Genomic DNA, 12,279 nt, shown 5'->3' with positions numbered 1-12,279 from the left:
CTGAAAAAGCGGACATTATTGCACCTAAAACAGTATAGTGTTCTGCTCACACGAACACGTGTCCCTAAAATCCATCCATCTTGTAACCAAGTCACTGCTCCCTTTATTGACAAGCTTATGACTTTGGATTTGTCCTGGAGAGTCAGCAGGACGCTTATTATTCCAACATGGTGGGAAAAGCAACTCGAGGACAAACCCACTTTTAGGCCAACGTGGTTCTCTCAACATTTTCTGGATCAGAAAAGGCCCCACATCATGAACGTCTCAAATAAAGGTTCCTGGAACTTAAATATTTTGAGATGGGGGTCCGCAGCCAAATACATATAATGTTGGGGGGCCCCCCCCTGTTGAAGAACCACCACTAAACAGAGGTATTGTATTGTCGTATTGAGCCCAGCATGTGTGGACTGATCTCTGATCAGCTGTGAGCAACGTTCTGAAACATTCAACAATCCCTTGTACTGAATGTGTTGCCATAGACCAGTGGTTCTCAAACCTTTTCATGTCAAGGATCCCAAACATTAAAATATTTAGCTCCAGGGACCCCCAGAAGCAAAGATTGGAGTTACAAATGTTCGCTTTAAATATATATATATATATTCAAAGATTTGAATATAAGTTTTCACTATTAAAAAAAAAAAAAAAGCGTACCTGGCTCAGTGCAATTGATCTCCAGAGCAGTAGTGTTGTCATCATCAGCCAATAGCCTCCTCCGATGCAAGTCATGTGACTCTGGGGTTAGGTCCGACTTTGAAGCCATTACCATAATGTGACCTGTAAACACACACACACACACACACACACACACACACACACACACACACACACACACACACACACACACACACACACACACACACACACACACACACACACACACACACACACACACACACACACACACACACACACACACACACACACACACACACACACACACACACACACACTCTACTGTTGTAGGGGAAGAGGCTTTTTGCATTGCAAATTCAGAGACAAGCCACTTTGTTTTCAGCCGTTGAAAAATGGCTGAAAATCCCATTTGAATTACATGATAAATCCAGGAATGCCTGTATGTACTTACAGTAGCCTGGAAATAAATAAGTTACCATGGGCATTGATGCAATATACTGATTATCATCTGTAATGAAAAATGTATCGTTGTTGTTTACGGGCAGAAACCTCTTATCTCCATATTTTTTAATCAACGCCATATACTTGATCATACTACAGCGTCACACAAAAGCATCAAAAGAAGCAGATCTACAAGCTTGTAGAGCTTGTAGATCTGCTACTTCTGCAAAATCTTTTATTTGAATACCGAAAAAGTAACAGCTTTGGACATGTGAGGTTTCTACCCGACAAAAACGATATTCAACAAATCAGATGATTAAATGTTTTAAGAAATACAAACGTGTTCAGCTCCGGGCCAAGTGTATTTAATCACTACCCCAAATCATTGGTCTTCAACGTTTTCAGGCCAAGGACCCCCTAGCTGAGAGAGAGATGAAGCAGGGAGTGGGACCCCCTCTATATCGTATACAATTGTGTTTCAGATTGAACTTTTTTTGTTTACTTGGTCTGCTCTTTTTTCCCTCTACACCTATATACCTCTTTGCCAAACATATTTGGCAGAGGCTATTTTTGGCTAAAGTTCTCCTCAGAAAAGGGATGCTATAGGGTTCAAGTGGTTAAGGTAAAATAAAAAAAAACATCACTCAAAGATTTGGCGGACCCCTGTAGTAACTCTGAGGACCCCTAGGGGTCCCGGACCCCCTGTTTAAGACCCCTGCCCTAAATAGGTGATCTACAAGCTCACAACTCGTCGTGGTGTGATGCATAGTGAGCTTGTAGATCCGCTATTTTCGAATAGCCAAGTATAAAAGGTACTAAAGTGTCTGTACTGTATGTACTGTGTTTTGAAATGACAATGTAAAACTGCAAAGTAGCCTTCAAAAATGAGTAGTGAATATTTTATCTATACATTATCAGAACATGATAATACTGAAGTAAACGTAAAAGTACCTTGAAATTGGACTTAACCCATTAAGGGCGAGAAAAGCATCTGTCATTTTAGATTTTAATCACTTTAACCATTATTTTATACTTATTACAATTTATTTTATCAAGAGGGGGTTTCTTCTTCTTCTTTTTATCCTGCGGGGGTCTTTGGGGTCAGACAGAGATGAGACACTCAGCTGCATCCAGGCTTCAAGGCAAATTTATTTATAAGTCTCTTATCTAAAAGCTTATTTTTATCCATTAAGAAGAAAAGAGCTCTGGAGGGGTCCCTGGAACTAAATATTTTGAGATGGGGGTCCGTGGCCAAATACATTAAAACAAATTGAGGGGGGTCCTTGACATGAACAAGTTTGAGAACCACTGACATCATAGTCCATGAGCCAGAGCCCCAAAATTGAGCAATGATTATCGAAAGAGTGGGCAAAACCATACCTATATTAAATTGTTTATAGGGTCAATATAAGTAAATACATATATGATAACCTTTCCACAGGAGCAGCTTTTTCATATTTATCACACATTTTGTTATTTTCCCCATACGTACATTATATAAGAAAACATGCCCTAATTTGCATATTTAAATATACAATTTCAGAAAACTTGTAATACGATAAATCATTGTCTTCATGTAAGTAATCAACTGGGGAAGTTGCATTATGATAACTATTTTTTTAATGTTGTGATCTTTATCACATATTTTTGTATCATATATGTATTTACTTATATTGACCCTATGAACAATTTAATATAGGTATGGTTTTGCCCACTCTTTCGGTAATGTAATCTTGTCTGGCTCATAGACTACTATAGCAACATACTTTTTTCCAGTAAACTGTTTTGTAGAATCTGGCCTCAGGTCTGAATGGGTTAAGTACAGTACACAACTTTAAGTTACTTTGTCACTGTCCACCATTGAACGTGATTATTGACGCGTGCGTGTGTGTGTGTGTGTGTGCGTGCGGTGTGTAAAACTCACCCACTCCCGCCAGCAGTGCCGACACGCCCCAGGTGACGCTCAGCACTCCCAACACCACACACACCTGCACCTCCACCTTATGCCGCCTCCTCATGGCCCGCAACTTATTTCCCCTCTTCACCATCATTGTCCAAAAAAACACCAACACCACCAGCACCACCTCTCCTCTTGACAACACAACCGTCTCAGAACCAAAACACACACCAACTCCAATGGTCCAAACTTAAGCAGAATTAAAGTGTAAAAAATAAAGTATAATTTGTCTAAAAAAATAATAATTCAGAATGGTCTCCGATAACCTCTCTGTGTGGTTACATCATCTGGATGTAAGTTTCAGTAACAACGTGTCGCTATGCGCTCTGTCATGGTTACAACAGGAACCGGCGCATGTTTGCTAGTAAACAACAGACTTTAAGACAGCAGCTCTTTTCTTCTTAATGGACAAAAAGAAGCTTTTAGATAAGAGACTTATATAAATAAAGTTGCCTTGAAGCCTGGATGCAGCTGAGTGTCTCATCTCCTGTCTGAACCCCAAAGACCCCCGCAGGATAAGAAGAAGACTCTTGAGTCCTGAGTCCTGACCACAAACACTCTGTAGCCTCCAGGGAACACAACTATGAAACAGAGCAGCAGAGCCTGGAGCAGCTAAATGAGGAAGAGAATGCGTTCACACACATACTCTCTCTCTCCCTCTCTCTCACACACACACACTCTCTCTCTCCCTCACACACACACTCTCTGTTTCACGCACACGCACACACACACACACACACACACACACACACACACACACACACACACACACACACACACACACACACACACACACACACACACACACACACACACACACTCTGAGGGAAAGGTGGGTGCTTATGGGAGAGGGAGGGAGAGAGAGAGAGAGAGAGAGAGAGAGAGTGTAACCATAGAAATCTATGTCTCATCCTCCATTGATCACACCACTTAAAAACTTTGGGGCAAAGTAGAAAAGCAATTTGAATGAAAAAGTAAACGTTATGATATAAGTGCTATAGGACTATTAAAACAAGGATTGAACTTTTTAAATAATATCTACTCATAAATACATATGACTATGACTATACATTGATGTATTTTTTGCATCCTACTCTGGTAAAAGTATCTTTAACCACCTAAACCCCATTATAATTAGTAAACAAACATAGTCGACCGGGGTCTGTACTTGGTCCACTCTTTTCCACCCGTTGTAGGTTGGCTATTTAGCAGAAGGTATTCTATCGTCACCGTCTTGTATCTTCAAACTTCAAGTTGGTCTGTTTTTCCCTAAATGAATGCCCCTACTTCATCACACAAGATCTGCAAGCTCGCAACGCATCGCCTTGTAACGCGTAGTGAGCTTGTAGATCGACTATTTTCGCTATCATAACGTCTCTGTCGGACGTAAACCCGACAGACATGGAAATGTCCAAAACTGTTACTTTTCAGGATTCAAATTCAAACACATCAAAAGTAGCGGACCTAGGGTAGATACCCTCACAAAAACATGCAGTAATCCTGGTCTCTATACTGCCTACCCCTGGTCAGTCAGGGCGCCTGATGGAGGGGAAAGGGAACTGGTTGGAATAACGTGTTCCTTCCACGCGCTACGTCTAACCAGGGAACCTCCCCCCTGTCGGGTGATAAGAAGCAGCTTGCTAGCTCCTCATGCATTGAAGGAGGCATGAGCTCGGCTCTCCCTAGGCTGGCAGAGGGAGTGTAGCGCCCAGTATTACGTAGGCAATTGGCACTGGGTGAAAAAATAGGTTACAAAATCGTGGAAAAAAGTTTGATTTTAAAAAAAAAAGTAGTGGATCTACAAGCTCGAAGCGACGTGTTTCGAGCTTGTAGATCTGCTACTTTTGATGTGTTTGTGTGACGCTGTAGTATGATCAAGCATGGCGTTAATTTACGAAAAAACACAAAAAGTTAGGATATTGGAGATAAGAGATTTCTGCCCGACAGCAACGATAAATGTTTTTAAAATGATAATAATAATAATAATAAAGGAAAGGTTTTGGACATACAAGGTGCACCTGACAGTGTTTTGTGAAGCACACAGACATGTATAATGCACTGTACTGTACTTGTGATGTCATGAGTTTGAACCCCGGTCAGGTCTTTGTCAGTCTTATCCACACTTTACCCAGAACCCCGGACAAGAGGATCAGCAGGTGTGTGTGTATGTGTTAGCGTGTGTGTGTGTGTGTGTGTGTGTGTGTGTGTGTGTGTGTGTGTGTGTGTGTGTGTGTGTGTGTGTGTGTGTGTGTGTGTCTCCACGGTCATACAGTCGTCATGTGAGTTCCTGGCATTCACCGGCTGACTGTGAAAGAATGAAAGACATGAGAGAGAGAGAGAGAGAGAGAGAGAGAGAGAGAGAGAGAGAGAGAGAGAGAGAGAGAGAGAGAGGGGGGGGGGAGGGGGTAGAGAGGTGTGTGTGTGCTTGTGTGTGTGTGTGCGTGTGCGTGTGCGTGTGCGTGTGTGTGTATGTGTGTGTGTGTGTGTGTGTGTGTGTGTGTGTGTGCTACTACATTATGATCAGCTGATCTGGATTTGGGGGGGCACCAGATTTAAAGACCAAAGCAAGCTGGGAGTGAGTGTGTGTGTGTGTGTGTGTGTGTGTGTGTGTGTGTGTGTGTGTGTGTGTGTGTGTGTGTGTGTGTGTGTGTGTAAACCTTGTATATCCAAAAGGGTTACTTTTCAGGAAATGGGGGGACTGCATTCCAATGGATCCAGTGTGTGTGTGTGTGTGTGTGTGTGTGTGTGTGTGTGTGTGTGTGTGTGTGTGTGTGTGTGTGTGTGTGTGTGTGTGTGTGTGTGTGTGTGTGCGCGCGTGTGTGCGCGCGCACACACACACACACACACACACACACACACACAGGATCTGACATTCTCCCATGTCAGACATTTCCACACTCTCCTCATCCCATATATTGCATTCCAGGCAAGTAGTGCCGTCCGGACCTTCAGGTCCTGCTCCGTTGAAGTAGCCTCGGGGGATCAATACCATTTTCGGGTTTCTGATCCGGTAGGAAGCGGAAAAATAACTTTACGTCATCAGGCGCCCGGAACCAATGGCCGGAAACAAAGGGTACCGGTATCACCCAAAATAATTCCCCCCGATCAAGGGCATCATCATAACTTTAGGGCCTATCAAATAAAACCCTTGATGCGGCGTAGTTTTAGCTTATTGGAATAGTTTGGTATATCCATCTTTTATTCCAACTCGTAGCGACTGGCGAGACTAAACTAGAAGTTACACTCGATTCAGCATTTAAATGGGGATTGGGAAGTTTGGAACGAATACCAGGCTTTCCTCCGAGGTGGAAAGTCATGGTGACACAAGGTTACCATCCAGGGACGTGCACAGATAGACTCTAGGTGGTGCTACAGCACCTGCCCTTTGCCCTCTTGACCAGAAGTGCCCTTTTGAAAAATAAAAATAAAAGTTGGGTTTTTTTCAGTTTACAGCAGGGGTCTTCAACAGGGGGTCCGGGACCCCTAGGGGGTCCTCAGAGTTACTACAGGGGGTCCGCCAATTCTTTATGTGATATGATTTTTCTTTTTACCATAACCACTCGAAACCTAGCATCCCTTTTCTGAGGAGAACTTTAGCCAAAAATAGCAGATCTACAAGCCCACAACGTCTCGCGCTGCGAGGCGTTGTGGGCTTGTAGATCGGCTATTCTTGGCAAAGAGGTATAGGTGTAGAGGGAAAAAAGAGCAGACCAAGTCAACAAAAAAAAGTATAATTTACTTGAGCACCTGCCCCTCAAAATGTCTGTGCACGCCACTGCATGAAGCAGTCCAGACCCAGCCAGAGATAATTTGAAGTCCTCAACTGTCTCGCGCACCGTCTCATCGGCAGTGTGGCAATGGGTTTGTCCTCTGTGTTAACACATTGAGTGCCATAAACGGTCCGGACCATTTTTGAGAAGCTATGCGTTATGTGCCATAAACGGTCCGGAACGTTTTTGGCCCTTTTTTAAAAATATATTTTTCCCACGTGGGGCGCTCTAACAAAACTTTGGGATCATCCAAGGAGTCTCTGAGAAGGAGAGGCCGGATGTCGATCCATGTCAAAAATGCTTCTAGTCGGCCGCTCCAATGTTAACTCCTTGACTAAAAGCTTAATATCTCCATTTCTTTTTAACGTGGTGGAAGCGAGCCGTTTTCGATCGGCGATCACTCTGCAATGGAGGATCGCGTTAGAAATATTATTGTTCCAGGCGTTAGTCGGGACCCTCCGCCGTCTCGCACGCACGCTTTGTTTACATGCACTTCCGCGTCAGGGCTTCTACAGCACGAAACGTATCAACGTAAGTGGATGGAAGATATGCTGGCACTGAACGTACCCTATTTTTAATAAACCTCTGGCACACAATGTGTTAAATTCCAAAACTTTTGTTCATGGCATTATGAGCTTGAGGCTATGATCTTCCTGCAGTCTGTAGGACGCCCGCCAGGATCTCATAACTCTTCAGTGTCACCATCATGGGTCTGGACCTTGGCTCAAGTCTGGTTAAAGCTCGCCTCTATCATTTGAACCATCTCCTCCGGCACTCCATAGACTCATCCATGGTTCACACACAAACATACATACAATGCATTATAATCTATTTCTAACACTATTTAATTATTGTTATAAATACTACAATAAGCATAACACATTATAACTAATGATTTTATAATGACTTAGAAGGTGAGGTACTATAACACTTGTTTGGTAAGGATAGTGCGTTAAGTGCATTTTGATACCAATACTTTTTTACTCAAGTAAATTTAGAATTCCGGACTTTTACTTGTAACGGAGTACTTTGACATAAGTATATTTATAAGCATAGCTAGTAGCTATATTTTGCACCGGCTTCGAATGCTATCAATGCATTGTATGGGAGATTATCACGTTTTATCAGACCATTGAATGGGGCGAGTAGGTGACGAGTAGGCGATACACGGACATACCCGCGATTTGTCAGACCATTCATTGGGTGTAATCAGGAGCTACTGACCTACTTTGGAGGCGGAGCAGTCCCCACAACAATATTTACGAATCTGTGCCTATCGGTACATAACTCCAACGGCGCTGAGTAGGCTCAGGCGAGCGTCGCACCGCTCAGGACGGCAACTCGGTCGCTTTAGCTCCCTCGGTGGTCCTTCGCGGGGCTCCAGCTCGCCTGAGACTGCGCGCCTCCGTCATGGTCCGAAACCAAAACAACCAAAACCGAAACTGAACTATTTAAGTCATCTCCGTTGGTAGGTCAGTATGTCTTGATAACACCCAATGAATGGTCTGATAAATCGCGGGTAGGTAAGTAGGTCGCCTACTTCGCCCATTCAATGGTCTGATAAAACGTGATAATCTCCCATTCAATGCATTGATAGCATCCGAATCAGGTGATATTTTGAGTAAAACGGGGGGGAAAAAAGAAAAAATAGAAAAAAAGCACTTGTTCCAGTGCTACCAGCATCATTCAAGAAGCAGCGTTGAGCGTTTGAGATCATTTCTTTATTGTGCCGAAACGAAACAAAACAAAATGATACATGAACTAAAATGTCCGTCAGTAAAGATCTGTCTGGCTTTATAAACTATGAGACTGTCATCATCATCATAATCAAAGATTAAATAATTATTAAACCGTCCGTCAAACACAAACCGTTTCCTGCTGTCGCTATAGAGAAGTGGTTCTCAAACTTGTTTAATTTCAAGGAAGACCCCCCATAACTCTGAGAGTGTACAAATGGAACCAAATGGACCCGTACGACTGTATACTGTGGTCCATTTGGTTCACTCTCAGGGTTACAGCCATGGGGGTCCCTGGACCCCACTTTGAGAACCACTGCTATAGAGGGAAACTCAAAGACGTACATCCTTATCAACATCAACCTTCATCCTTTGTAAAGACAGGGCCTTTTGTGCAGGGTTTGTCCTGGGTAAGGGGGGGGGGGGAGGGGGGGGTTGTCAACGCATACACACATTATCAGTGGTGAGGAAGTCACAGATTACATTTACTCAAGTACTGTATTTAAGTGCAATGTTATGTCGAGGTACTTTCAGTTCGCTGGAGTGTTTACCGCTTGTAGTGTTGCCAGATTCTGTGAGAGAAACAAGCAAACCGGGTCTAGGAAAACATGCCCAAAAGAGGCGAATATGGGCCACATGGGCACTTTAAACATAATGCATCAGCTATTTGAAAATAGCCGATCTTCAAGCTCACAACGCGTCGCAGATCTGCTATTTTCAAATAAAATCTTGGGGGGAAATTATAATAAGCAGATCTGGCAACACTGGCGGCTTGTCATATTTTGTGCTTCCAGATAAATGTTGTACTTTTTTACTGCACTACAATTCTGTGAAAGCTTTAGATAACTCACTAGTTACTTTGCAGGATTGTCCATGGTGCTATATTGCACTGATCAGCTGCAATGGTCAACCGCCATTTGAAGTGTTAAACACTGCTGTAACACTGCTGTAGTGCCCCCCCCCCCCCCCCCCATATGTAGGCAATTTAGTTTTCTTTAGTACCGACTATTGTCATGGCAGACCCCTGAACAGTGCGGTTCGGGGCAACAGTGTGCCTCGCAAGTCAGGAATTTACGTTTGTGACGTCAGCGGTCCACTGTCGACCCACCCTCTAGGCACTTTTGATGTAGAATTACAAAACAATATGAAAATAGGCACTCTACAAGGGCACAATATGTCGCATCGCGTTGTCAGCTTGTAGATCTGCTTTTTTTCTAAAGATTTGGACACATTAAAAAAAAAAAAAATCAAACTTGTGAAATAATTTACTTTTAGTAAAGTAAGTATATTTTGACGTCAATACTTTTCCTCGCGTCACCTTATGGATGCAGGACTTTTATTTGTACGAGTATTTCTATATTGTGGTATTTACATAAGTAAAACAAATGTGAGTACTTCTTCCACGACTGCACAGTTGTTATCGGTGGAAAAAACGGGGATAAACAAACAGAAGCAAAGTGCAGTGCAGTGGGGGATGACAATGCAGAAGTTGAGCCATCATGGGTCTCAGTGTCAGCTTGTGATTCATTCAGCATGTGTGTGTGTCACACATTGTGACTTCATGGTCTACTGACCCATGCTGTTGACACACACTATTTAAAGAATAGCAAAAATAGCAGATCTAAAAGCATGTAGATCTGCTATTTTAGGAGGAAAAAAATATATATATATATAAATCTATTATCATTCATTTTTACAATTGACTAAATTGTTCGATTAACAGTTGCATCCTTAGTGTTGGCCAGTGTTGATTTTGACAGCAAATTTTGATTCAGTTTCAGTCATAGTCTTTTGAATACAATTCCATTTAGTTTTAGTCATCTTTTAGTCATCTGAAATGTTTTACTGTAAAGGTCCTTACATACCGGCGAATATAGCGAATATACGCAAAATTCGGACTCATTCCGAATAATTAAAATACGCTTTTTCGCTTCGCTTTTTCGCTCCATGTACGGAGCCATTGACTTTATAAGGTTTTTAAAAAAAAACGCATTATTCGCACGAAAAAATCGCCCCGGTGTGTAAGGACCTTTAGTCTAATTTAGTCGACTAAATATCATAAGATTATAGTCGACTAAATCCACAGTTGATTTAGTCGACTACAATGTATTTTGGCGGTGCCTCGATGGCGTCGGAATGGCTGATTTTACACTTGGTTGCGTGCTGAAAATAGCAGATCTACAAGCTCACAACGCGTCGTCGTTGTGAGCTTGTAGATCTGCTATTTTCAGAGCGTAACACCCGAGCACAACCAAACATAAAAGGACTTATCTTTTAGTTTTACTGCATCTCTTCTCCACTAACATTTTAGTCTCGTTTTTATTTGTTGACAAAATTATCAAAATATTTAGTCTTAGTTTTAGTCATCATAGCCTAGTTTTTGTCAGTGAAAAAAGGTAGTCAACGGACATTTTTCGTCATAGTTTTAGTCGACGAAATCAACACTGGTGTTGGCACACACTCTCTGTTTGAAGGCGAAATACACAATTTCAGACACTGACATACCAGACTCTTCTGATGTGGATGATGTCACCAGGGCTGCAACTATCGGCATTCTATCAATACATTTATTTTTGATTAATCAAATAATTGAGAAGCACACTTTTTTTTAAATATATTTCGTTGTTTATATTATAAATCAATTCACTACTTAAGCATTATTTTATACTTTGTTGCACAGTGATGATTTTAATGAATTAATTTAACATTTCCCCCAAAAAATATCAATTATCGATTATGTTTTATAATCGATCAAATGGATTAGCCTGATTACCTGTTGCACCCCCAGAGTCTTCTGATGCGGACCACGTCTCTTCCTGGCTTCACTTCTAGTCCTACGGGCGGACTTCTGAGGCCATGTTCAGACTGGCAGCTCAAAATCTGATTTGCGTCCTATATCAAGATTGGAGTCGCATTATAGAGGTTCTAATGAGATTTTTGGTTATTTTAAGTAAAGACATCTGTGTACTTCCACCACCACTGTGTCAAAACCCCAAGATAAACAACCATGCTGTGATGAGTGACCTCACAAACCAAAACACACCCGTGTCCAGTGTTGCCAGATTCTGTGAGAGAAACAAGCAACCAGGTCTAGGAAAACCAGCCCAAAAGAAGCCACTATGGGCCGCATGAGCACTTTAACATATACATCGGCTAATAGCAGATCTACAAGCTCACAATGCGTTGCGATGCGATGCGTTGTGAGCTTGTAGATCGGCTATTTTCAAATAAAATCTTGCGGGGAAATTAAAATAAGCAGATCTGGCAACCCCTGCCCGTGTCCCCCGTCTATACCTCCACGTGACAAATACCCAGACAGGACCCCGTCCTTTGTGTCTCTTTTCTGGGTCGTGTATCGTTGCTGTCGGGCAGAAACCCCTTATGTCCATATTTTAACTTTTTATGTTTTATGTTTTTTTTTTCTTCTTCCGTAAACTAATGCCCTACGTCGTCATACTACAGTGTCACACAAAAGTAGCAAAAATAGACAATCTACAAGCTGTTTTTTTTTTTTGCTATTCATGAATTTGAATCGTGAAAAGGCTTCCTTCCGCCCGACAGTGACGAATACATCGAACAAGTGCTTCTTGTTTTCATCGCTTCGCATTAAAACAGCGTCTTTCTTTTCATAAATACATTTAACTTAAAGAGAAGGAGAAAAAAACAGAAAAGAAAATAATGATAATGAAAATACTCAACCCAGAAAACATTTTCTCTTTTTCTTTTTTTACATGTCAAAAAC

At 42.0% G+C, this 12,279-nt stretch overlaps 1 protein-coding gene across 2 annotated transcripts in view; it reads right to left on the bottom strand.

Moving 5' to 3' along the window:
* The window catches only part of slc24a4a (solute carrier family 24 member 4a), a 39,676-nt gene that overhangs the window by 26,745 nt on the left and 652 nt on the right, over nucleotides 1-12,279 (bottom strand). The window contains exons 1-2 of one of the 2 annotated variants that reach the window (XM_084045812.1): nucleotides 11,311-12,279; nucleotides 652-774 (exon numbers count right to left, since the gene is read on the bottom strand). The exon at nucleotides 11,311-12,279 is cut by the window's right edge and continues 652 nt beyond it. In XM_084045812.1, the coding sequence (XP_083901938.1) occupies nucleotides 652-766 (115 nt within the window). In that variant the 5' untranslated portion in view covers nucleotides 767-774; nucleotides 11,311-12,279. Of the gene's footprint in view, nucleotides 1-651; nucleotides 775-2,998; nucleotides 3,131-11,310 lie in introns of those variants that run through there. The other variant, XM_084045811.1, reaches the window with a different exon arrangement.

Source organism: Gymnoscopelus microlampas (genome assembly GCF_963454915.1).
Source record: "Gymnoscopelus microlampas genome assembly, chromosome: 20".
Classification (NCBI taxonomy): Eukaryota; Metazoa; Chordata; class Actinopteri; order Myctophiformes; family Myctophidae; genus Gymnoscopelus; species Gymnoscopelus microlampas.
This window is presented reverse-complemented; position numbering and strand designations above follow the sequence as displayed.